Below are 27,705 nucleotides of genomic sequence, written 5' to 3'. Positions count from 1 at the left end.
TGCACTGTGATAGTCTCAGAGGTCCGTGTAAAGCGCAGAGCGCATCATGAAGAACAAGGAACACACCGGTCAGGTCCGAGATACTGTTGTGGAGAAGTTTAAAGCCGGATTTGGATACAAAAAGATTTCCCAAGCTTTAAACATCCCAAGGAGCACTGTGCAAGCGATAATATTGAAATGGAAGGAGTATCAGACCACTGCAAATCTACGAAGACCTGGCCGTCCCTCTAAACTTTCAGCTCATACAAGGAGAAGACTGATCAGAGAAGCAGCCACGAGGCCCATGATCACTCTGGATGAACTGCAGAAATCTACAGCTGAGGTAGGAGACTCTGTCTATAGGACAACAATCAGTTGTATACTGCACAAATCTGGCCTTTATGGGAGAGTGGCAAGAAGAAAGCCATTTCTTAAAGATATCCATAAAAAGTGTTGTTTAAAGTTTGCCACAAGTCACCTGGGAGACACACCAAACATGTGGAAGAAGGTGCTCTGGTCAGATGAAACCAAAATCAAACTTTTTGGCAACAATGCAAAACGTTATGTTTGGTGTAAATGCAACACAGCTCATCACCCTGAACACACCATCCCCACTGTCAAACATGGTGGTGGCAGCATCATGGTTTGGGCCTGCTTTTCTTCACCAGGGACAGGGAAGATGGTTAAAATTGATGGGAAGATGGATGGAGCCAAATACAGGACCATTCTGGAAGAAAACCTGATGGAGTCTGCAAAAGACCTGAGACTGGGACGGAGATTTGTCTTCCAACAAGACAATGATCCAAAACATAAAGCAAAATCTACAATGGAATGGTTCACAAATAAACATATCCAGGTGTTAGAATGGCCAAGTCAAAGTCCAGAACTGAATCCAATCAAGAATCTGTGGAAAGAACTGCAAACTGCTGTTCACAAACACTCTCCATCCAACCTCACTGAGCTCGAGCTGTTTTGCAAGGAGGAATGGGCAAAAATTTCAGTCTCTCGATGTGAAAAACTGATAGAGACATACCCCAAGCGACTTACAGCTGTAATTGCAGCAAAAGGTGGCGCTACAAAGTATTAACTTAAGGGGCTGAATAATTTTGCACGCCCAATTTTTCAGTTTTTTATTTGTTAAAAAAGTTTGAAATATTCAATAAATTTTGTTCCACTTCATGATTGTGTCCCACTTGTTGTTGATTCTTCACAAAAAATTACAGTTTTATATCTTTGTTTGAAGCCTGAAATGTGGCAAAAGTTCGCAAAGTTCAAGGGGGGCGAAAACTTTCGCAAGGCACTTTATATCTATATATAAGCTTAAAGTAGAAGTCCATCCTTTCACTATATAAGCTTAAACCTGCTCTATAGCATGCTAGATATAGCATAACTTTTCTGTAAAGGAGAGATGTGTAAACTTACCTAATCTAAGAGCACTCTGGTCCATGATCAGTTCCCATCTAATATTGTTAGCCAGCAAAAGGAGATTCCATAAGTCTCTCCAAATGGCCTCCACATACACGCTGCCACCTAAGTCTCTCCAACATGGCCTCCGCATACACGTCCGCCATCCAACATGCGGAGACCATGTTGGAGAGACTTATGGAGTCTCCTCTTGCTGGCTAACAATATTACATCTCGGCATGCCATGGAATTCCAGTGGTGAATGATACAGCTATGCAGTAATTTAATAATCTTTTCTAGCTTGAGACATCTCATATTTCCACTTTGGGATGGCCTCCACCCGTTGTCCACAGCCTCCAATTTTCATATACAGGTATATATAAATATATATGTTTTCAATAAATGGAGACCATAGTTCTACTTTAAATTATGGTAAACAGAGTAATATATGTTACATATTATAGAAGATGTTTAAAGTATGCTGCTTTTATGTTCCTTTGTGTTAAGCATTTCATTTCCCATTTATAAAATTGAGTAGAATAAGATTCTGCTGGTACCAACATCTCTCTTATAAATATGCTATATTTCTGGAAAGCACAGTCAGAGCACATATAAACACACAAAATGAGAGATAAAGGGTAGCATATCAGGATGGTGTCTGCCTGCATACTAGAATGCACATATTGATGCAAGCATAGAAGAAAATATATAATACATGTCTTCTCAGCGTGTATTCATGATCTGTGGTCCCTTGCTTCACTGCTCCACTTATGACTGTAGCCGTCAAAGCAACTCCCGGGTCATGAATCATTCCTCACAATAAATGGATGGATCTATCCCATCCAGTGCTATTAAATCTATCTCATATTTATGTATCTCTCGCTTACCTATGCGCAGATCATAAAGTGCACGCAGGTTTACCACATTCATCTATCATATTTGTTGTATATTAGAGCCACACCATTTCAGCATGGCATTCAGATGATTCTAAATTTACGTGGCTTCCAACCCAGTGAGCACAGAAGTCGAATGGGGTTACTATGCAGAAACAGCTTCATGCCAATAACTCATTCAGAACTGTCTGGCTCCCATTCCAAAACCAGTTAGAACAGTAAATAGAAATATCTACCCCAAGCATTACATAAACTGCCAAAAAATAATGACAAACAAGCAGAGTCTATAGCACCCGCTGCTAAAACAAAACTACTAAAAAAAATGAAAATGTATAATGGATGTCTAATGAAGAAACCTGTACACTGCCGTACAAGTAACATTTTTATTACACATTTAAATTCAGTTCAAAAGCACTGAACCTACTTGTAGATACTGTATAACTCAATGTGTGCTTAATTCACTCAGACAGAGCTCTGACATGGTTTGTAACCCCTAAGGAGTAACGAAAACAGTGGAGTCCCTATGCCAGCCACCAAAACATTTTATTTCCTCCAAAGTGTTTCAGCTTTGATGGCACTGCGGTATACTGTTGCTGAGGCTCATTAAAACGGTTCAGCATGTTCACAGTCAGTAGGTAAACAGAGATGATATTTCATCCCCTGACTGTGAATTGCGGCTATGTTTAGCCTTATGGCATGTAGATTAGGTATGATTATAATGCATTGCAAATACTAGATACATCAAGTCATGGTGAGGGATATCCTGTCCCAGTTGAGAAATGCCGGCCATTGAGTTACTGGTTTTGGACTGGTGGAGTGTGAGCTATACTAACAGGATATGGCAGATCTAGTTGTATAATACGCAACAGTATTTTCATTTTCTAAATGATCTTGATTTAGATTGCATAAACAAATCTCTGGCTTCAGTACGTATTCCTGTGTGTGGCGTGGATGCATTAAACAGCATATATCCACCTAAATATTCACTGATATCTATTTTTTTCCTTCTTTATATACACTTTCTTTAAAATCACACCATAAAGTCAGTACTCTATCAATAAATAATAATAATGAGATAGGCTTTGGACATAAAAAAGATATACAGAGCAATCAATGAAGCTCATTAACTTTAAATATTACAGTTCTAAAAAAACAAATAAAAAAAAAATAAAAATACCACTGTAGAGAAGCCTTTCTAAATCTTTTCAACACAGAGGAACCCTTGAAATAAATTTCTGGTCTCGGGGAACCCCTGCTAAAAATTAAAAATCTACAACTCATGGCACATTAGTGTGACAGTCAGTGGGAAGAATGCTCCTTACTCTTGTCATCATTGGGAAGAATTACCCCCTTACAGATAGCTAAAAGGAACAATGGTGTCATTTGGAACTTATCTGAGGGGCAGAAATTGCCCATTGCTGAAGGAACCCCTAGCAACCTCAGGAAGAGCCCTAGGACTCCATGGAACCCTGGTTGAGAAACCCTGCTGTAGAGGGAAATTCAGGTAATGGTAGATAATGTATTCATTCTTCTGAGCAAATCTCAGGACATGGATTATAGTTGATCGGTATTGTCACTACTTTCATTTCCAGGTGTTAAAGTGGAGTTCCAGCCTCATAATGAAATTTTGCCATCCGCTTGCTCTAAGTAACCTAAAAAAGAATTGGATAATCACGATTTCTTTTTTTTTTTTTTGCTTTACTTACCTTGTTTTTGAAGAAAATATGCTTACCTTCCTTCCACTTCCTCACTCTGCGCAGCAGCCCGCACCATCTCTTCCTGCTTGCATTGACTCCTGGGAGCTGAACGTCATCGCTCCCAGGAGTCAATGCGCCTGCACCGGTGTAACGTTAGAAAACCATACCTCGTTAGAATTTCATATCCTCGTCACTTCCTGTCAGAAACAGCTGAGCAGTGTAGCAGTGCGCATGCTCAGAGCTCCGGAAACATTGAACAGCAGAGAAGTTGACAAGTGCGCATGCTCGGATGGTATGAAATTATCACGGTAGTGTGTGTAATGTTATACTTGCGGCGGTTACATTAAAACAGCTCCTCTGCAACGTGAGTCATCACGCTCCTATCCCTGTCACTTCCCAGATGTCGGCTACTAAATATAAAAGCGGCGGCGGCTGTATGAAATGTAAATGACGGAGATGTTGGCTCTGTGATCCGCTTTTATATTTATTAGCCGAGATCAGGGAAGTGAGAGGGGTAGGAGCGGAGATGACCCATGTTGCAGAGGAGCTGTTTTAATGTAACGGCGGCAAGTGTAACGTTACACACACTACTGTGATAAATCCATACCCTCCGTAGGTGCACCGGAAGTGACGAGGGTATGGTTTTCTCACAGGTATGTTTTTTTTACAGAACACCGGCCCTGCTCGTCACTTCCGGTGCAGGCGCGTCATTCCCTGCTAAACAGCTTCTGGGCATGACGCGCCTGCCCCGGAAGTGACGAGCAGGGCCGCTGCAGGGCATTCTGGGACTCCGACGTCACTGAAGAGGACACCGAAGAGGACGCTCCGGCTTCTGCTGCCCACATGCGAGATGGCAGCGCTGGACAAGACATTTTCAAGGTAAGTATTTCTTCTATAAGGTAAGTGAACCCGGGGACAGTTCAGAGGCTATCATTGCTGAAATGCACTAGCCCTGACTGTCCCGGGGGTCTTTTTATAGAAAACATTTTTTTGAGGCCGGAACTCTGCTTTAACTAAAAAAGTAAATAAATGGTCCTGAGAAGAGGAGATTCAGGAGGTGGAGTCAGTACATTTCTAAGGATATGTAATCCTTAGAAATTAACCTCATGACCTCCGGGAAGATTTACCCCCTTTTCATGACCAGGCCATTTTTAACGATACAGCACTGCGTTATTTTAACTGACAATTGTGCGGTCGTTTAACGCTGTACAAAATGTATGTCTTTTTTTTCCCCCACAAGTAGAGCTTTTTTTGGGTGGTATTTGAACAACTCTGCATTTTTTATTTTTTGCGCTATAAACAAAAAAAGACTGACAATTTTGAAAAGAACAATATTTTTTACTTTCTGCTATAAAAAAAAAAATCAAAAAAAAAAATTATTCATTACACACAGAGAGATATATTTCAAACATTTCTTTCTTTTAATTTTGATGATTATGGTTTACAGCTAGTGAAAACCCACAATTCTGTATTTCAGAAAATTGGAATATTACATAAGACCAAAAAAAAATGTTGGCTTACTGAAAAGTATGTCCATGTACAGAATATTATGCACACAATACTTGGTCAGGGCTCCTTTTGCATGAATTACTGTATCAATGCGGCGTGGCATGCAGGCGCGATCAGCCTGTGGCATTGCTGAGGTGTTATGGAAGCCCAGGTTGGTTTGATAGCAGCCTTCAGCTTGTCTGCATTGTTGGGTCTGATGTCTCTCATCTTCCTCTTTACAATACCCCACAGATTTTCTATGACACAGTGATACCATGATCATTAAACCAGCATCATTAAAGCTGTAGTCCACTCCTTGTGATTCTTCCCCCAAATTCTTGAATGGCCTTTGCTTCACAATCGTCTCAAGGCTGCAGTCATCCCTGTTGCTTGTGCCTCTTTTTTTTAACTACACTTTTTTCTTCCACTCAGTTTTCCATTTGTTTGGATACAGCACTTTGTGAACAGCCAGCTTCTTTATCAATTACCTTTTGTGACTTACCCTCCCTGCAGAGGGTGTCAATGACTGTCTTCTGAACAACTGTCAAGTCAGCAGTGTTCCTCATGATTGTGTAACCTACCTAACCAGACTGGGAGACCATTTAAAGGCTCAGGAAACCTTTACAGGTGTTTTGAGTTATTTAGGTGATTAGAGTGTGACACCATGAGTCTACAATATTGAACTTTTTCACACTATTCACATAATTATCTGAAATACAAAATTTTGGGTTTTCACTAGCTGAAAGCCATAATCATCTGAATTAAAAGAAAGAAATGCTTGAAATATATCACTCTATGTGTAATGAATATATATAATTTACGAGTTTCATTTTTTTAATTGAATTACTGAATTACTTTTTGATGATATTCTAATTTTGTGAGATGCACCTGTATTCTTCTACATATTTTTTGTAAAAAAAAAATGCCAATAAGCGTATATTGCTTGGTTTGTGCAAAAGTTAGTGTCTACAAACAATGGAATATTTTTTAAAATTGTATTTATTTTCTTTATTAGTAATGGCAGTGATCAGCTACTTATAGCGGCACTGCAATATTGCGACGGGCAATTTGGACACTAACTGACACTTTTTGTGACCAGTGACATTATTACAGTGATCAGTGCTAAAAAATATGCAGTCACTGTGCTAATGACACTGGCTGGGAAGGTATTAACACAAGGGGCGATCAAAGGGTTAAATCTGTGCATAGCCTGTGTTTTTCTATACTGTGGGAGGTGCTTTTATTAGGAGAAGGCATGGATTTGCTTTGCAGAAACAATAAACCCATGCCTTCCCTACTGACAGAACAGTGATCTGCCTCGTTTACGTAGGCATACATAAACGAAAAATAAACACAAAATAAAAAACAGCAGGGATTTTAATGCTTCCCTACTCAATCCAAAATTAAAAAAATGGTTATACACACATTTTACCTGATGCTATACAACAAAGTAGCATTGTTCTACACGTGGTCCTTAAAACAGATTTCAAAGATGTAAAGAGAGAAACTGATGATTTATACTATGTGTAAGTAAAGTGAAGCCCCACCCAAACAGGGGAGCTTCCCTTATTAGCCTCCTCCCCCACCCTCCGCTGCCACATTTAGCACCTTTGGGGGAAGAGGATACCTGTTTTTGACAGGTACCTGCTCCCATTTCCAGCTGACTGCACCACAGTGAACTCAGCCGCAAGTTCTGCCCCCCCCCCCTCCACCTTTCCCCATTCAAAAAGTGCAGCACGCTTTGCGCATGAGCATCAGGGAACCGGCTGTGAAGTCGCAAGGCTTCACTGCTGGTTTCCCTCAGCCAAGATGGCGGCAGCAGCCAATTGAAAAATTGTCTTGGGTGAAGACACCGCTGGATTTGTGGACAAGCGTAAGTGTTCTAATATTAAAACTCAGCTGCTTCAGTATTTGTAGCTGCTGACTTTTTTCTGAAGGAGCCTGGAGCTCTGCTTTAAGAATTGAAGCACCACACCATAATATTCAAGTCCGAACACAAGTTTATTCCAATGATTATATGTTTGCAGAGAGCTACATCTCTGCCCATTTCATCAGGATCCTAGTAAAAAAAGTGACGGGAAACACACATTTTACAGTTTTTACCAAATAGGAGGTAAGAGGAAATCTTTCAAATCTCCCCTAGATTTGAAGATACTTCCTACTTCCTGTTAAAGGGATTGTAAAGGTAGAGGTTTTTTATCTTAATGCATTCTATGCATTAAGATAAAAAAAAAAAAAAAAACTTCTGTGTACAGCAGCTCCCCTCAGCCCCACTAATACCTACCTGAGCCTATCTCTATCCAGCGATGTTGCAGGAGTGTCTCAGCTACTCAGGACTACCTTCCTCATTGGCTAAGACAGCAGTGCGGTACGATTGGCTCACACTGCTGCAAATCAGGAGAGAGAGACGGGGCAGGGCTGGGTTGCAGCTCTATGTCTGAATAGGCACAGGGAGCTGTGACTCGGCTCAGGTGCCCCCACAGCAAGCTACTTGCCGTGGGGGCACACAACAGGAAAGAGGGGCCAGGAGCACAGAAGAGGGACCCAAAAAGAGGAGGACTTGGGCCAGTCTGTGCAAAACCAACTGCACAGAGGAGGTAAGTATGTTTGTTATTCTAAAAAAAAAAAAAAAAAAAAAAAAAAAGAGACTTTACAATCACTTTAACCACTTTACCACTGGACGATTTTGCTGTCCTACGTCCAGGCCACTTTTTTGCGATTCGGCACTGTGCGACTTTAACTGACAATTGTGCGGTCATGCAACGCCATACCCAAACAAAATTTACGTCCTTTTTTCCCACAAACAAAGCTTTTTTTTGGTGGTATTTGATCACCTGTGCGATTTTTATTTTTTGCGATATTAATAAAAATAAACCACAATTTTGAAAAAATAACAATATTTTTCTACTTTGACAGTTAATTTTTGTCATATATTTAGGCAAAAATGTATTTAGCTACATGTCTTTGACAAAAAAATTCTCAATGAGCGTATTTTTAACCGCTTTATGACCGGAAGATTTTACCCTATTCCTGACCAGGCCATATTTTGCGATTCGGCACTGTGTTACTTTAACGGACAACTGCGCGGTCGTGAGATGCTGTACCCAAATTTGATGTCCTTTTTCCCCCACACATAGAGCTTTCTTTTGGTGGTATTTGATAACCTGTGCGATTTTTACTTTTTGCGCTATAAACAAAAAGAGAGCGACAATTTTGAAAAAATAACAATATTTTTCACATTTTTTTTTTATATGAAATTCCCCCCCCCCCAAAAAAATGTAAAAATCATTTTTTTTTCACATTTTAGGCCAATTTGTTTTCTGCTACATAGTTTTGGTAAAAAAAATCGCAATAAGCGTGTTTTGATTGGTTTGCGCAAAAGTTATCGCAGCTACTAACTACAGGAAATGTATGTCATTTTTATTGTTTTTTTTAACTAGTAATGGCGGCGATCTGGCAGTGATCTGTGATTTTTTTTGCGGGACTGCGACATTCTGGCGGACAGATCGGACCCTTGACTGACATTTTTGGGGGTACCAGTGACATTACTACTGTAATCAGTGCTATAAATATGCACTGTTACTGTAAAAATGACACTGGCAGGGATAGGGGTTAACTTTATTGGAGAGGGAGGGGTTAATGTATGTCTGGTGCTTACTAACGTGTGTGGGGAGAGGGGACCGTGTGACACAGGCACAGATCGCAGGTTCAGCTATGCTGAATCCTGCAATCTGTCACTGTTTGTCACTTAGGAGATCCGCCCGCTTTGTTTACACAAGCGGGCGGATCTCCACACTCGATCCCCGACGGTCGGGGAAGAGCGGCGGTGATCACCGCCGCTCCTCCCCTGGCCCGACTCCCGCTGTGACTGAATACAGCGGGAGCGAGCCTCCGGCGGCGCGCACGTACCGCCCACAAGGGGAGGAGTCCAGCGACGAAGGTCTACGTCACTGGACGATATCGAGCCACTTTGCCGCAGTACAGTCAACGTGACCGGTCGGCAAGTGGTTAAGTTGCTGTGGATGTGAAGTAAAATTTTCGCAAAAATACACAAAACTTGCCAAGGGTTTTAACCCCCTACTTCATCCAAAAGCAAAAAATTTTTTGACTTAGATACACTTTAACTGGTGTTAATTAAATAATATCTTTGTGGTGTGTATATCAGGGCAACTTCCGGGATGTGAGGAGCTTCTTCTCCTAGCTCCGCTGCCGATCGATTCTCCTGTATCTAATCCTTTGCCATCCGGGCTCTAATTCGCTGGCTACTTACCTCCCTCGGCTCCCTGATCATTCCTGCATTCGACAGATATGGTGAAGTACGGCAGGGACAGGCCGGTGTCCCCGGAGGATCGCGATCCGGATCCCTCGGCACAGGTCCAAGATGGCGCCCGATCCTCTCACGCTGCCGGGGCCTCCGCTGCAGCTGCTCACGCATCCTGGATGGGAGACAGTCCTGAATGGCCTGCACTGTCACCGAGTGCCCATACCGCTGCAGAACCTGTGGGACCACGCATATCCCAGGTACCTGAACCCACCCTGTCGCAAATAATGGACGCCATAAAAATGTGTCAGACCTCCCTTACATCCCAGATTGATGCTCTTAGGGTGGACTTCTCCCTCCTTAAAGACGATGTCCACAAGCTCGGGCAGAGGGTCACCACTGCAGAACAACGTATAAGCTCCGTAGAGGACGATGTATTCCCTCTCCCTGCAGCACTTAGAGGCATACAGGCGGAGCAGAAGGCCCAGGCGGCTAAGTTAGGGGACATGGAGGACCGCCTGCGGCGCAATAATCTGCGATTCCTGGGCTTCCCGGAGGGAGCTGAAGGCAGAAATCCTGAGGCCTTTGTAGAATCCTGGCTGAAACAGGCGCTGGGCCCTGATTCCTTCTCCCCACTATTTGCTGTTGAGCGGGCTCATAGGGTCCCCTTTAAGGCCCCTGCACCGGGAGCTAGGCCCCGACCCTTGCTGGCAAGGATCATTCACTACAGGGACAGAGATGCAGCTCTGAGGAAGGCCAGGGAACTACCGGATCTCCGCTTTGACAATGCTGTCATTACCATCTTTCCGGATTTCTCAGCGGGCACGCAAAAACAGAGAGCAGCATTTGTGCATGTCAAGAAACGTCTCAGGGAGCGGCAGCTACCTTACAGTATGTTGTATCCTGCTAAATTACGTGTGGTGTGTGGAGGCAAGACGCAATTCTTCCTGGATCCTGCGGACGCTGCTCAATGGCTGGACTCCTTGGGCAGGGGCTAAGGACTTTGCTGAGTGGGGTATCCTTTTTCCAGATATATCACTCCGGATGCTGAGCCTGTCGCAAGGTTGGGGATACCCTTTTTTGTGCCTTGGATTATTGCCCGTCTCCTCTTCTTTACCTGTGGGAGGTGTACTCCTGATTCCCCTTCCCGGATGGTAACTTTATGTGGTGTGACTGTATGGTGGCATTCTAGGAACGTTACTTAGGTTCGGTTCTCCACTAGTTCCACTGACTTGGTTTGGTTTGGGGTTCAGGCTCGGGCATGTTGGGGCTACGGGCAGGGTGGGGGGTTGGGGACTTTTTGTTTTTTTGTTTCTTCGGGACTGGTTTCTACCCTTCACGGATGCTTCCTGCGCTCCTTACCTCCTGTATACAGACGCTTCCTACGGCGGTTGATGCGCTGCCCCCTGTTGCCCGGTTTCTGGGGGACCTCATCAGCATGGGACTGTCCTCTTTTTTCTTACCATGGCTGTGGACAAGTTAACTGTGCTCTCCTGGAACGTTAGGGGGCTTAACGATAAAGTGAAACGGGCCCTGGTTTTTAATTATTTACAGAAATATACCCCTCAGATTGTATTTTTACAGGAAACACATTTGACTGGGTCTAAGGTTCTTGCCCTTAAGCGGGCGTTTGTGGTGCATGGCTTCCACTCCATGTTTTCCACACACGCCAGGGGGGTATCAATCCTGGTGACTTGTTCACTTCGGTGCCTGGTGAAACAGGTTGTTACCGATATATATGGGCGATATGTTATCGTTTTATTGCAAATTGAGAATGTGGTGTATACTTTCTTGTCTGTTTATATCCCGCCCCCATTTACACTAGCCTTCTGGGACAAGGTAATGGCCCAATTGTTACAGGTGGCCGAAGGGCCTTTGCTGATTGCGGGTGATTTTAATGCAGTGATGTCCCCTGCGGTGGATAGGTATCCTGGAGATGTGTCGGCTTCTTCCTCTCTTGCGGCTTCAGTCGACAAGTATCAGTTGGTGGACTGCTGGAGGTGGAGGAACCCGACCGCTAGAGAATATTCCTGTTACTCGGCCTCTTATAAAACCCTCTCCAGGTTGGATATGTGTTTGGTCTCCCCGGACTTGCTCCCGAGACTGATTTCCGTCTCCTACTTGCCTAGGGCCGTCTCGGACCACTCTCCTTTGCTTATTACAATTGGCCTCTCCTCCTCAATCGGTTACAAACTGTGGAGGTTGAGCCCTCAGTGGCTCAACGAGGAAATCTTTTTCAATATCACTGAGAAGGAGATGGCTCATTTCTGGCTGGTCAATCAGGAGACGGCCTCTGGTGCTATGGTGTGGGATGCCTTCAAGGCTACCATGCGGGGCTCGGTGTCCGGGGTGATTAAGCAACTCAGGGAGGATAGGGCCTGGAGGGTGGAATCTCTCCAGTCGGAAGCGACTAAGGCTGAATTGAATATATTAAAAACCCCTCATCTGAGAACTATTCCATGTGGCGGGACAGTGCTCGGCAGCTGGATCTCATTTTGATAGAAAAGACTCAGAAAAAATTACTCTATCAAAAGCAGCGAGTGTTTGAATATGGTGATAAGAATAGTAAGATTCTGGCGTATCTCTCTCGCTCTGAGCACCCGGTCACGGCTATTGCCAGTGTTTACGATGCCCAGCATCGGCGGTGCACGGAGGGCACGGAGATAGTGGGAGCCTTTCTAGATTTTTTTAAGTCCTTGTACTCCTCAAGAGCCACCTACTCTCAGGAGGAACTGGACTCCTACCTACGGGATATCCCGATGGAGACGCTTGAGGTGGAGGATAGTGTGTCGCTTGAGGGCCCTATTACTGCTGAGGAGATCGCGGCTGCGATTTCCTCTTTTGCGGCTAATAAGACACCGGGGATGGACGGGTTTCCGATTGAGTGGTACAGAGCCTACTCGGGGACTCTAGTCCCCCGACTATCTAAGGTTTATGCTGAAGCTTTTGAGACTGGGAAGCTCCCACCGTCCCTTCGGGAGGCCCTGATAGTGTTGATACCCAAGCCGGGAAAGGACCCGATGTACTGCGAATCTTATAGGCCTATATCCCTGATCAATGCGGACGTCAAAATTATGGCAAAGGTTTTGTCCCGTAGGGTGAATAACGTTGTCTCTAAGATTATTCACTCTGACCAAACTGGATTCATTCCAGGCCGCTCTACGGCGATAAACCTGCGTCGTCTCTTCATCAACCTACAGGCTCCACCCTCTGGAGTGGACACCAGACTGATATTATCCTTAGATGCTCATAAAGCATTTGACTCGGTGGAGTGGCCCTATTTATTCGCAGTGCTGGGCAGGATGGGATTTGGTCCAAAGTTTATCAGGTGGGTGCGATTACTCTATGACTCGCCAGTGGCGCGCTTGCGTGTCAACAACAGGGTTACTGAACAATTTCCGGTGTCCCGTGGCACTAGGCAGGGGTGCCCATTGTCCCCCCTGCTGTTTGCCCTGGCCCTGGAACCACTGGCCAACTTGCTCAGGCGTGATGAGAGGATACGTGGTTGCAGGGTGGGGGAGCTGGAAGAGAAAACATCTCTATATGCCGATGACATGCTGCTTTATTTGGCTGACTCCCGGGAGTCCCTGGATGCTGCCCTGGAGGTAATAGAATCCTTCGGGAGATTCTCGGGATTCCAGGTTAACTGGGATAAGTCGGTGGCGTTCCCCCTCGACCCTAATCGGGCACCTGACCTGGTGCTTCCGCGTAGCCTTCAGGTAGTGACTAAATTTCGATACCTGGGTGTGGTCATTCAGCAACCGGTGGGCATGTACGTTGACAACAATATTGCTCCACTGATACAACGGTTGAAACAAACCTTGGTCACCTGGAGCAAATTGCCCCTTAACCTGATGGGTAGAATCAATATATTTAAAATGATCTATCTGCCTCGCTTCCTCTATCTCTTTTGGCAGGCGCCGGTGTACCTTCCCAAACGGTTCTTTGCAAGCATTGAATCCATACTGATTTCTTTTCTATGGGGTATGAAGCCGGCGCGGATCTCGTTCAGCACGCTAAAACTCCCCGCTCACGCTGGGGGTCTGGCGGCTCCAGATCTGCAGGCTTACTACTTGGCTGCTCAATTGACACATGTCCATGCGTGGTTCTTCCCGGACCTGCCGAACGCGGCGGTCACCACGTCGGCAGCGGTGATGGGCTCCTATGAGGCACTCCTTAATTCACTATATAGGAATGGTCCTTACCCGAAGGAGGGTGCCGCTATCCTTAGATTATCCTACAAAATTGTGCATATTTGTAACGCTAGAATGGGGGGTTCTTCCTTCAATAGATCCCCTAATGCTCCTATATGGTTTAACCCGGGACTGCCAGATTTACATAAGTTGGATTCCTCTAGGAGGTGGGCGGGATTTGACTTAAAATATGCCCATCAATTGTTTGTGAACCAGACCTTTAAGTCCTTTGCTGAGCTGAGGACGGAGCTGGGGATTCCCTTGACGTGCTGGTTTCTGTATCAGCAACTTCGACACGCAGTGGCGGCCCAATTTGGTCTTCGGGGGGTCCACCTGGCTCCGACTCGGTTGGAAAAGGAATTGATGAATCCCGACCACACTAAACTCATTTCTCGACTATATGGGTTGACTCTTGACCAGGGTGAGGGGAGGATGGGGTCCCTTCGGGCAAAGTGGCAGGCTGATATACCTCAATTGGAACTGGCGGACTGGGATGATTTGCTCAGTGCCCAGTTCCATGGATTGATAGCTGCGGGGGACAGGGTTATTCAACTGAATTATTTACATAGAATTTACTATACTCCCTGTCGTCTCTTTGCGATGGGAAGGCTTGCCTCCCCATTGTGTTTCCGCTGCCAGGAAGTTAGGGGGGACTTCTTTCACATGGTCTGGTTATGTCCGCTGATTCAGTTTTTCTGGAAGGGGGTATGTATCTTTATCGCGGAAAAATTGGCACTGCCGAATATTCTCGCGCCGGACAGATGCCTACTTGGCAATCTGGGGAGGAGGGTATTCGGCAGTCCCAGAGGACTCTGTTGTGTATACTTTTTTTCTATGCCAAGAAATTGATTGCCCTGAGATGGAAACAGGACGCTCCGCCTACGGTAGCAGCCTGGGTGGAACTGGTCAACAATGCTCTTCGTATGTATAAATTGACATATCTGGCTAGGGGTTCCAAGAAAAAATTTGCTAAGGTATGGTCCTCCTGGATGGACTCGGTTCTAGGGTCCAGAGAGGTCTAAACTTCTGAGTTGTTGTGTGACTGTTTGTCAAACTTATTGCTCCTCCTTGGGGACGTTTTTGTTTTTTTTTTCTCACCTATTGGGTGCCCGGGGCTGGGAGGGGGGTGGTGCTTCTTCCCTATGGTGGGTTGCATACTTGCTGATGTGATAGGAATGCATTCCGTGAAGGGTTTTGTTAGGTTTGTACTTTCTCCTTATACTATTTGGAAGGTTACATGTTTTAAGTTGTTGGGAGGGTGGGGGAAGGGGGGGAGGGGAAAAAAATTAAAAAAAATAAAATAAAAACTTTTTGAATATCATCCTACGAAGTCTCTGGTTGGTGCGGGAGAGGCGAGGTGGGGGCAGTCAATTAAGGTTGCTATATGTGCGCTACTGTGGTTGATGTTCTTTGCCTTACTGCCCTGTACTTCTGTCTGTATGATTTTTGGATATGCATTATTTCCTTCTTGGTTGTACTTTCTGATTTATATCGGACTGTTGTCTGTGTTTTATGTTTATTAATAAAAATACCTTTAAAAAAAAATAATATCTTTGTGTTAGGCCCCTTTCACACATGCTGTCCGTTTGTCCGTTCTTTATCCATCCGTTGACGGATGAAAAACGGACATCAATGTATCTCTATGTAAAAGCGGATGACAGCGGATGATCATCAGTTAACATCCGTTTTCATCCGCTTCTGTCAATGTCCGTTTTTTTGAACGGATGAATGCCCTATTTTTTATCAGTCAAAAAAACGGATCGGACGAAAAACGGATGACAACGGGTGAAAAACGGATGACAAAGGATGAAAAACGGACGACAACTGATGAAAAACAGACGACAACGGATGAAAAACAGATAACAACTGACAATCTCCCACAATATAATGTGAATAGGCAATTAGTTCTGAAATTACCTCGGGCTGTCTATCCAACTTTCTCTGAATTACCAGCTGGATCATTCCACGAATGTTTCCCTCCATAGACATGGACCTTCGCAATGTTTCCATAGCTTCTTGATTTGATTTACCCAGCAGGCTCTCTCCATTCACAGCAAGAAGTTGGTCATTAACTCTAAGACGGCCATCCTATAAAATAAACATTTAACAAAAATTAGCAAAGGTAGCTTGAAATGTTATGCTTTTGATAGTAGCAGATTTACACTGTTCAACAATTTTATCTTGACTATGAACACAAATTTCAAAGACAATCCTAACATTTTTTGGGGGTGGACGTCCTTCCAATTTTGACTGAGGTGACTGTAGTGATACTGTAAATGTAGCCAGGACCGGACCACCATGTTTGAATGTACAGACCTATCTTTCGTTTCCTGAGATGGTTTCTGTGCCCCTCTGGTGTTTATTTCAGGATGGGATCGTCATCTTGCAGAGACTATAAGAGTGGCATTGTGGGAACTGTAGTCTTTTACAGGGTGATGATCATGGGGCTGGATGACTCATGAGGCTGCCTTCCCAGAAATCAAAGGAGACGGTAAAGCATCTTGGGAGGAGCTAAAAAAAAGTATCTGTTTAACAGACTTGAGCTCTCTTGCTCCTGGGACTCATTGTGTGCACATCGGTCTGCTGTGTAGTGAGTGAGACAGCAGATTGCAGCCTACTGCACGTTGCATGACCTGCTCACAGACTCAGCCTCGGTGGAACAGATGTCTTAGGAGTGTCGCTGGCTGAGTGGAGGTTGGTCGAATACCCTGAAGCAGCAGAGCACAGCTATTTCAGACCACAGAGTGTGGAAGACTGCATTGCCTGTTCCCCAGGGCCCTCATAGACGGACATCAGGATTTGGTGAGAGGGTACCTGCTCCAAGTCCAGACTGCAAGTATTACACTTCCTCATTACACTTAAGAAGCTACCAGATCTCTTAGGAATACAATCAATCATCCTGTTTCCTTTCTAATATATAAAGCCACATTGGGAATTGCTTCATATGAGCTCCAACTGCCGGTGAAGAATATAGCAAGGTTTTGCTAGGGGGGGCATTATTGTATGGTTACTCTTAAGGGGGACACATTCTGATTTTCCTATTATTATATCTCTTATTAGGATACACATGGTATAGTTTGGCTCAGAGTTCCTCTTTAGTTTTGAGTGCTGTCTGACAGTATAACTGAGAAGATTTACTTGCATATTATAGAAGATTGTGTTTAGTGATATCTTTTGATGTTATAACATTCTGTTTATGTCTGAACCTAGTGTCAGGAGGGCTGGACGGTTCACAGGGTCAAAGCACTGAGGGAGAACATACATTAAACAGCAACCCTCAAGGGGGTAGTGCTACATACATAAAAGATCAATTATAAAAAATGAAGTAAATCAGTCACAAAGTGTACAAAATAAATGAGTACATTTCAAACAATGTCCCTGCAATGTGTTTTGTGGGGAAATTGAAACTATTTTTTTTTCTTTCCATCATATTCTCTTTGCTGCTTATTTACAAATAACTGAATTGGCAATTTTCTGCGATCATTGCTTCTCCCACAGGAAAGTGTGCAGTCCATTGAGCTTTCCAGTTATCTAATTTGAGTTCTGCTATATTGCATTTTTTAATGAAGTGAAAGAGAGCATAACACCATTTGTTTAAATGAGCATCCAGTGGTATCGAAAACATATTCATTCAACAAAATGGGTATGAATATAACAGAAAACGAATGCTTGCAAACAGATTTATGTTTTGTCAGGCTGTCTAGAAAGTCAATATATAGACACCGCCAGTAGCTTCATCAAACAAGTCTACTACAGTCTTAATTTAAAGGTAACTAATTAAAACTTCAGCACTTCTACAGTAAATCATAGGTGACCTTGTACTTGTCTCAGCATTGCAGAACAAAGGACTCTGTTATAGTTATAAAAGGCATCACGGTTCTTCAGTTAAAACAGAATATATACTCTCTGTTTTCCTAGTTTTCTTTTAAAGAAAAGCTAGCACGCATGGGGACTTACAGCTGTAAAAAATAAATACTGTAGTAATCATGAAATATAATAGTAATATAATTACCTGCTATTAAACTTCATCTAGCTTACCAACATACTTCTAATAAATATTAGTTGGCTTGTTATGTTGATCCTCACATACTCCCCATGCTACATACTTGTTTTAGGTGATTCACTCAAAATAAAAGAAGACTGAAGATCAGCATGGCTCACAGACAACTAGCATTTTCAGTGAGATACCGGTAATAGATAGATACATTTTCTTCTCATGACAGATATATTATAAACATAAACCTGATAAAATTGTCATAAGGGTAATACAATACTTATGCTGTTACTCCCAACCCCATTCTGAAAATGTTTAATGTCCAGCTATTAAGGTGAATTAAGGCTATGTTAAGGCTATTAAGGTGAATTGCTATGGTTTGGAATCAAAATCAAAGCTCTGATGAAGAGGGGTCACCCTCAAAATGTGTCAGCTTCATTTGGAGATTCACACCCCACAACTGTTTCAGATCAGTGGACTATGCTGTATGGACAACTGGTGGACTTGTGTGTATATATATATATATATATATATATATATATATATATATATATATACAGTACAGACCAAAAGATGGACACACCTCATTCAAAGAGTTTTCTTTATTTTCATGACTATGAAAATTGTAGAGTCACACTTCAAGAGGTAGTCACCTGAAATTGTCTTCCAACAGTCTTGAAGGAGTTCCCAGAGATGCTTAGCACTTGTTGGCCCTTTTGCCTTCACTCTGCGGTCCAGCTCACCCCAAACCATCTCGATTGGGTTCAGGTCCGGTGACTGTGGAGGCCAGGTCATCTGGTGAAGCACCCCATCACTTTCCTTATTGGTCAAATAGCCCTTACACAGCCTGGAGGTGTGTTTGGGGACATTGTCCTGTTGAAAAATAAATGATGGTCCAACTAAACGCAAACCGGATGGAATAGCATGCTGCTGCAAGATGCTGTTGTAGCCATGCTGGTTAAGTATGCCTTCAATTTTGAATAAATCCCCAACAGTGTCACCAGCAAAGCACCCCCACACCTTCACACCTCCTCCTCCATGCTTCACGGTGGGAACCAGGCATGTAGAGTCCATCCGTTCACCTTTTCTGCGTCGCACAAAGACACAGTGGTTGGAACCAAAGATATCAAATTTGGACTCATCAGACCAAAGCACAGATTTCCACTGGTCTAATGTCCATTCCTTGTGTTCTTTAGCCCAAACAAGTCTCTTCTGCTTGTTGCCTTTCTTTAGCAGTGGTTTCCTAGCAGATATTAACAGTTGTTCTAGAGATGTGTCTTCTGCTAGAACTCCGTGTGCCATTGACCTGGTCTTTAATCTGAGTTGCTGTTAACCTGCGATTTCTGAGGCTGGTGACTCGGATGAACTTATCCTCCGCAGCAGAGGTGACTCTTGGTCTTCCTTTCCTGGGGCGGTCCGCATGTGAGCCAGTTTCTTTGTAGTGCTTGATGGTTTTTGTGACTGCACTTGGGGACACCTTCAAAGTTTTCCCAATTTTTGGGACCGACTGACCTTCATTTCTTAAAGTAATGATGGCCACTCGTTTTCCTGTACTTAGCTGCTTTTTTCTTGCCATAATACAAATTCTAACAGTCTATTCAGTAGGACTATCAGCTGTGTATCCACCTGACTTCTGCACAACACAACTGATGGTCTCAACCCCATTCATAAGGCAATAAATCACACTTATTAAACCTGACAGGGCACACCTGTGAAGTGAAAACCATTTCAGGTGACTACCTCTTGAAGTGTGACTCTACAATTTTCATAGTCATGAAAATAAAGAAAACTCTTTGAATGAGAAGGTGTGTCCAAACTTTTGGTCTGTACTATATATATATATATATATATACACACACAGTACAGACCAAAAGTTTGGACACACCTGTCTTGGAGTGGCAGCACAGCCGTTACAGCGGCTAAACAAGTGGAGTCGCTCACATATAAGACCAAGCCATTAACTCTTATTCTTTTTTTCTTATGCCTGTCCCCGTCTCCTGAGCAATCTGATTACTTTCCCAGGTGACTGCGGGGAAGGTTATGCCAAACCCAAGATGGCCACCTTTAGCCATCTATCCACTTCAAATGCACAGAATGACGCATCTTTTTCTAGAATGTAGTCACTTTCATTTTCCCTTCTGCAATGGCTACAGGAATGCACAGTGGAACACACTGAAGCTGCAGGCCATCAGAGAGATGCAGCACACAAATTCTGGACATTCACAGACAAACTCCAAACAAAGAACTTGTCTTGGAAATCTGGAGCTGCAGCTGCATGGATCCATCCATTTCCTGGGAGGCAGGCTGGGAAAAAACTTGACAGGTAGATCACTTTCAAAGAAGATAGCCCCGACTGCACTGCTGTATGTGGGACTGAAGCCCACAGTATTTCATTCCTAAAGATTCACATAAGAGGTTCTATGTCTTATACTGGAACATATAGCATCCAAGGGGCTGTGCTACAAAAGAGGTTGACCCTGAATAGACAACTGCTAAACAGCTGGTTGTGAGTTCTGTGAGGACAAACAAGAGAATAGGCTGTTGTGTGGCATCTTTCCACTGTTCATGTGGGTGGAAGTAGGCAAGACTACTACCACATATATGCTGCTATGTTGGCACCAGAAAAAAAAAAAAAACGTTTTATATGTATACATACATGGCTAGAGTCTACAACAAGAAACTCCACCTCCGTTTAAAAAAGAGAACTAACTCTGCCTCACCATATCAGATATAAGATAGGATCCTTCTACTTTTTGTGGCAAAAATAACTATTCATACATTTGGTCCTTTGGTCCTTTGCGAGTTACTGCTTTGGAAAAGGTTCTCTGGCTAAAGCTCAGAAAAAAACATATCCAAAAATTACCCAGGGCAGAGCCTTTCAATGATTCAGACTAACTTGAGTTAATTTCAAGTCCAATGTTTAGGTTCGGAGAAAAAGGTTACTGAAACAACCATGTGACTACAAACCAACCCTTGATGAGTCAGTCATCTCTACTCTCATTACCTCCAATCTCCAGTTCCTTTCTTGGTATAGGGCTATAGGCAAGCAGCATTTCTTATCATTTATTCTAAATGATTATGTGCTGATCTCTTAAAAAAAAGCATGGGTATGCAAGCTCAGTCAAAGAAGAAACTGAAATGTACATTATCTAAGGCAGATGTAATTTATTTAGTAATCAGAGAATATATTTGGATCTATGTGTGATAAAAGGAACTGGGGGATTAAAAATCATTAAGCAATATTTTGCATAAAATCTATGTTTATTCCCTTTCTGCAACACAATGCAAATGTTTTAATTTATTTAGCTTGGGGGGAGGTTATTCCAAGAAAGCATTGTCTATTTTTTAAATAAACCAGAGCTGCTTAAAATTCCACATACAAGAAAGAAAGATATTACAAATGTTGCTTTAGAACCAAAAGGGTTATGAACTGTATGATTTCATCCTTGTCACAGCTGTGCAATGTACAACTTCAGTTCTGTGAGAAGCAATATGTATATTAACCTTAACATGGTTGGTATCAATAAAGGCGAAACATTCAGAGCGGCATAGTAGCAGAGTGAAGTAGAGAGCTGGTGACGGGTCTAGAATGAATGAAGGATGACAGTCTATTGAGCCAGCATTCAATATATGCACTCTGCATTAAACTCCCCAAGATGCAGGAACATGACCATTACCCTATTGTTTTATGGGAAATAAATACTTGGCAGAGGAAAGGTGTAGGTTGTTTGCTTATACAGCCAGTTATATTTCTAAGCAATATACCCTGGCTGGAAAACAACTATGCAAATTTTATTCCTCTGGTAAATGGAAAGTGTCTGCCAGTAAGAACATTTGCTACAGTGTTCTGAATCTAGACAAATCCAATACCATATTGCCTTAGATCGGTCATAAATAATCCTGTACCTAGGGCAACCTGGAAAACAAGATAACTCTGGTTTCATTTGGTTTTTCATCCCTCCAGCTAAAACAGAAATGCACACAAGACTTTTGACATCTAAACCGACCAGATATTACATAAGACCAACACCATTTTTGTAGAACAATAAACCTTTCAATAGATAAAAAACACAGCTTATGGGATCTTCGTGGAACATCATAACACCTGAGTGGGCTGGTAATAGTATGGATGAGCACAGAGAACTACCATATACAGAGTTCTGTGTGCTAAAACTATAGGCAGCACTTTTAAAACCTTGAAAAAGGATACAATCTGGTCACCAAAGGGTGGAACTACATGAACTCCAGGAGCACTGATCACCATTTCTGTATTTTTATTGTTTTTTATTTGAAATATTCAAAAATAGTTACAGATAAGACCAGTACATTGAAGTCAAACGCCAAAGGCATGTTACAAAATTAACAGAAAGAGCCACAAGTATATCTTACAGGTTAAAATACAAGTATCAATTAAAACACATATTGCACAATATAAAAATTATTTTAAAAAACCTACAACGGTAGAATAAACATAGTATGTCCCCCTCGGGGGGTATCCAGGTAGGGGTACCCTGAGACCAATAGGTAAATAGAAAAAAACAAATGTAATAGAGATGGCACCTGAGGTAGGTAGCACATCAAACCTTTGGACCCCTAGCACCTTAGTTTAATATATCATTTTGAATAATAGTCAAGGTGGAAAGATGTTAAACACCCACAATCGAGATGGGAAAAACATCTTGGCATACCTGTTAAGTGGTATTGTCTGGGTGGGCAAACCTATATAATGCCAGTGGGGAATACCCCCATAAAAAAATGAAATACTTGGGGGGGGGTTACTATTGCCCCAAGGATCAGTGTTATGTATAGAGATATGCAATCAAAGGATGACTCCTGGAAACAGGGAATTCCACCTCCAGACTCTAGAGGAAATTATGATTCAGAGAGGTATTCTGTAGGGCAGAATACTGACCCATACCCCTGAAGTACAATCATGTAACTGGTCACATTGTAATTTTAGAGCTTGCAGACTACTTATCTGTATTTTTAATATTAAACATTTCATTGGTTTTTATGCACTCGTACAGAGAGTCAACAAAGAACTAAACAGTGCATTCTAAATGAATAAACATGTGGCAATCAGCCAAATGATGCAGTGAAGGTACATAGCATGAGGTAATCAATATGCAGGATAAGAGCTTTAACACAACTGATATTAATAAAAGCAGGTAAGAGTAATAAGTAACAGAAGGGATCAAAGAGAGATTGTGCCTGTAACAGGTATCAGGTGAACATGCGTAGATAGGTAATAAGGTGTGATATTCATATGGATGCCACCGTAGCCCTCTCTGGTCTAAAGTTAAATTGCAATTACGGGTAAATCCGGGTGATTCAGAGTAAGTTAGTATAATGATAATCAGATTTTAATGCTTTTAGGGTGAGATAGCCACAATGACCAATGCTCCCAGGAATACGTATCTGTGTTTTATTGGCTGTCCATTTACTGGTATCTTTTGTGCATACACAAACTAGAAACAATCCACAAACAATCCCTGGCCATCTCGGTTCATCAGGAGCTACAGAGCTCAGTTGTGAGCAGGGTATTAAGTTCATCTCTAACCTTAAATCTCAAGTGGTCAGAAGTAGGCACCATTTCTACAAAAATCACAGCAAACTCAGCAGACTGTTAGCAAGAATATTCAAGGACCCTTCCTCTAAAAATTACATCTCTCAGATAGGCATGTCAAAGGGTGTTATATTTACCAAATCCTCTGACATGGTCAGTGAATTTAAAGAATTCTACAACAAACACTGCAATTTCCAGGCTATACCTTATCAGACAATTATTCCCTGACAGTTGATCATGTTTGAAAGCCAACCCCATGCTTTTTTTGAAACCACGGATGTGGAGAAGACCTTTGGTAGGGTGAACTTGCAGTTCTCAACATGGCCCAATTTACACCTTCAAAAAGACATACTACAATGGATTCTAGCTCTTTGCTCTGCATGTAATGCAGCTGTAAAGGTTAAGGGAGGTAAACCAGCATTTTCATAAATCCAATGGGCTTCCCCATCTCCCTTATCTTTATACTAACTTTGAAGCTCCTTCTTTGCACTGCCAGAATAAAAAAAACAACTATAACATGGATCTTCAAACTCACAGACTACCATGAGGTGGTGGCACATGCAGACAATTCAGTATTCATAATCACAGAGCCCACAACTTCATTGCCAAATTCAAAACATGCAAGACAACTCTCCAATTTCAAAATAAACTTTTAACATTTAAAAAACCCTAACATTTCTCTATTCAGAATGTCAGCACCTTCCCTTCCTCTATCCCCTGCTGCCTTCTGGGACCTGTGCGTGTCCCAGAAGATGAAGGGACCATTAAGAAAGTGCTGTGTGACTTGAGAATGCGCAGTAGGAAACTGGCTGTGATGCCTAAAGGCTTCACTGCCGGTTTCCCTGACTTGCAATGCTAGCGCCTGCACCCAAAGCCGATGGATTGATCAGCCTAGGGTGCCAACATCGCGGGCACCCTGGACAGGTAAGTGTCCTTATATTAAAAGTCTGCAGCTACAGTATTTGAAGCTGCTGACTTTACTTTTTTTTTCCCAGGCTGCAACTCCGCTTTGATTTAATTTCATGCTTGAAGGTTTTAGTGGTTCACCCTACTTTTTTCACTTTTTGTATCCAAATGGGTGAATGTGAACAGTGTTTTGATGTATAATCAAATTTGAATTGCTCTTTTGAAATAGTTTTTTTTTTTTTTTTTTTTTAGTCATGTGACTAGCACAGTACCAATCAGGGCTGGCCAGACAGAGACTCATACTGTAGATAGCATACATCGGCAGAGTAATAAAAGCCCCTCCCAAGGATCTTTCACTGTAGATGCCAAAAAAAACAAAAACAAAAAAAAAACAGGGAAAGATCATGTGACCATACAACAGCATTGCAGGAATAAGGTACTTAAAGGATTTAAAAAAATATGGTACCATGATATATAATTCACTTTTTATAATCCAGCTCCAAGTACACTATATTGTCAAAAGTATAGGGGCACCTGCTTTTACACACATCCAAGTCTTAGGGCCCTTTCACATGGGTGTTCCGCATGTCTGTAAATCATCCTATTTTGTTGCGGATGATTTACGGACATAATGCATGTCAATGGCATTGCGGATGTTAGCGGATGACCATCCGCTGACATCCAATTTTCTTCCTTTCAGTTCTGTTCCGTTTTTTTGGAACAAAACAGAACCCTATTTTTGTTCCGTTGAAAAAACGGAAAGGATGCAAAATTGGATGTCAGCGGTGTCATCCGCTGACATCCGCAATGCCCATAGACATACATTATGTCCGTATATCATCCGCAAACAGATGGGATGATATGCGGACATACGGAGCGGATGACACAAGTGTCATCCGCTCCGTAAAAAAAAAAAAAGTGCCGGAGCAGATCGCAATGTGGTCCGCTCCGTGTAAAAGAGCCCTTTGTCTGTAGGGTTCAATGTTGAGTTGGCCCACCCTTTGTAGCTATAACAGCTTCAACTCTTCTGGGAAAGCTGTCCACAAGGTTTAGGAGTGTGTCTATGGGAATGTTTGACCATTCTTCCAGAAGCGCATTTGTGAGGTCAGGCACTAATGTTGGACGAGAATGCCTGGCTTACAGTCTCTGTTCCAATTCATACCAAAGGTGTCCTATAGGGTTGAGGTCAGGACTTTGTGCAGGCCAGTCAAGTTCCACCACCCTAAACGTGTTCATCCAGGTCTTTATGGACCTTTCTTTGTGCACTGGTGCACAGTCATGTTGGAACATGAAAGGGCCATTCCCAACCTGTTCCCACAAAGTTGAGAGCATGAAATTGTCCAAAATGTCTTGGTATGCTGATGCCTTAAGAGCTCCCTTCACTGGAACTAAGGAGCCAAGCCCAACCCCTAAAAAACAACCCCACACCAAAATCCCCCCTCAACCAAATGATTTGGACCAGTGCACAAAGCAAGGTCCATAAAGACATGGGTAACCTCAGCCCGATAGAACACCTTTAGGATAATTTAGAGCAGAGACTGCGAGCCACGCCTTCTCGTCCAACATCAGTGCCTGACCTCTCAAAATGCACTTCTGGAAAAATGGTCAAACATTCCTATATACACACACTTCTAAACCTTGTGGACAGCCTTCCCAGAAGATTGGAAGCTGGTATAGCTGCAAAGAGTGGGCCAACTCAATATTAAGCCCTATGGACTAAGATGCCATTAACCTCTTCCCGTCCGCCCACCATAGTATTACTGCGGCTCAGCTATGCAAAATCACGTAGTACTACGTGATTTCGTGCACGAGCTGAGCTCCCGCTGTGTTTAGACACAGTGGGAGGCCGACCGTGGGAGGAGTGGCAGAGATCACCGCCTTCCTCCCAAGATCATCAGATAAACTGACAGAAGACCCGCCTGCTTATGTAAGCAAAGCAGGTGAGTATTCCGTGAAACAGGCAGGGAGAGATCAGGAGTTTCAGCTAAGCTGAAACTGCATCTCTCTGTGCCTGTCACAGAACCCTTCCTATACACAGTGAGTAAGCACAGTTAGGCATACATTAAACCCTTTGATCACACCCAGTGTTAACCCCTTCCCTGCCAGTGTCATTTATACAGTAACAGTGCATAATATTAGCACTGATTTATGTATTAATGTCACTGGTCCCCAAAAAGTGTAAAAAAATGTCAGTTAGGGGACGATCTGTCCACCACAATGTCACAGTCCCGCTAAAAAAGGCTGATCACCGCCATTACTATTAAAAACAAAAAAAATAAATAAATAAAAATTCCAAAAATCTATCCAGTGGTTTGTAAATGCTATAACTTTTGCGCAACCCAATTATAATACGCTTTTTGGGATTTTTTTTACCAAAAATATGTAGCAGAATACAAATTGGCCTAAACTGATAAAAAAAAAAATAGATTTTTAATTTTTTTTTATTGGGATTGTTTTACAACAGAAAGTAAAAAAATATGGTGTTTCTTTCAAAATTGTCGCTCTTTTTTTGCTTATAGCGCAAAATCTAAAAACCACACAGGTGATCAAATACCATCAAAAAAAAGCTCTATTTGTGGTAAAAAAAGGACATCAATTGTATTTGGATACAGCATCGCGCGACCGCGCAATTTTTCGGTAAAGTAACGCAGTGCAGAATCGCAAAAAATGCCCTGGTCATTAAGGGGGTAAAACCTTCCGGAGCAGAAGTGGATAAAGTTCATTTGCATATAAAGGCAGGTGTCCCAATACTTTTTGATAATATAGTGTATCTGCAATGCTTATATGTGAGCGTAAACCACTTGCATTTCGCCTAGCCTACCTTATAGTGCAAGGAAGCAATTGTACCTTGTTGGGCAAACCTGTTCAAAGCAAAACCATTTCCATAAATATGTTTAGTGATACAATTAAACTTATCTATACATTGTTATATTCTCATATAGAGTTACAGAATATAGTTCTATTACAGACTGCTTAGCAAAAGCGAGCACAAGCAAAGCCCAAAGCCATTTTTTTTTACATTTTGAAAGACCTATACTGTAGCTCTTTATTCATTCAAGACTTATAAAAATCAATTATTTTCTAAAGGCAATTTTTCTTGTAAATTCAGTTGTGAAAGGGGGGCTTCAGGAAGGGGGGGGGTCAATATGTCTCTAAACTTTCTTAGTGACATGCTGTCCAGAAAGACAAAGTGTAATGGTTGCTTATTACTTAAGTATCAGTCCAGCTTAATGTCCAACTGAGAAGCACTTACCATATTAAAAAGTGCCTGTTTTAATGCACTTTGCAAATTATTTCGCCATTTTCCAAGCTTTTCAAATATAC

General features: G+C 42.5%; 1 protein-coding gene across 3 annotated transcripts in view; it reads right to left on the bottom strand.

The window, feature by feature from the left end:
* Positions 1-27,705, bottom strand: part of PARD3B (par-3 family cell polarity regulator beta) — a 2,025,707-nt gene that overhangs the window by 1,301,146 nt on the left and 696,856 nt on the right. For all 3 annotated transcript variants that reach the window (XM_082260765.1, XM_082260766.1, XM_082260767.1), the window contains exon 12: positions 15,833-16,003. In XM_082260765.1, the coding sequence (XP_082116891.1) occupies positions 15,833-16,003 (171 nt within the window). The remainder of the gene's footprint in view (positions 1-15,832; positions 16,004-27,705) is intronic.

This window comes from Pelophylax lessonae (assembly GCF_965119305.1).
Source record: "Pelophylax lessonae genome assembly, chromosome: 6".
NCBI classification, from domain to species: Eukaryota; Metazoa; Chordata; class Amphibia; order Anura; family Ranidae; genus Pelophylax; species Pelophylax lessonae.
This window is presented reverse-complemented; position numbering and strand designations above follow the sequence as displayed.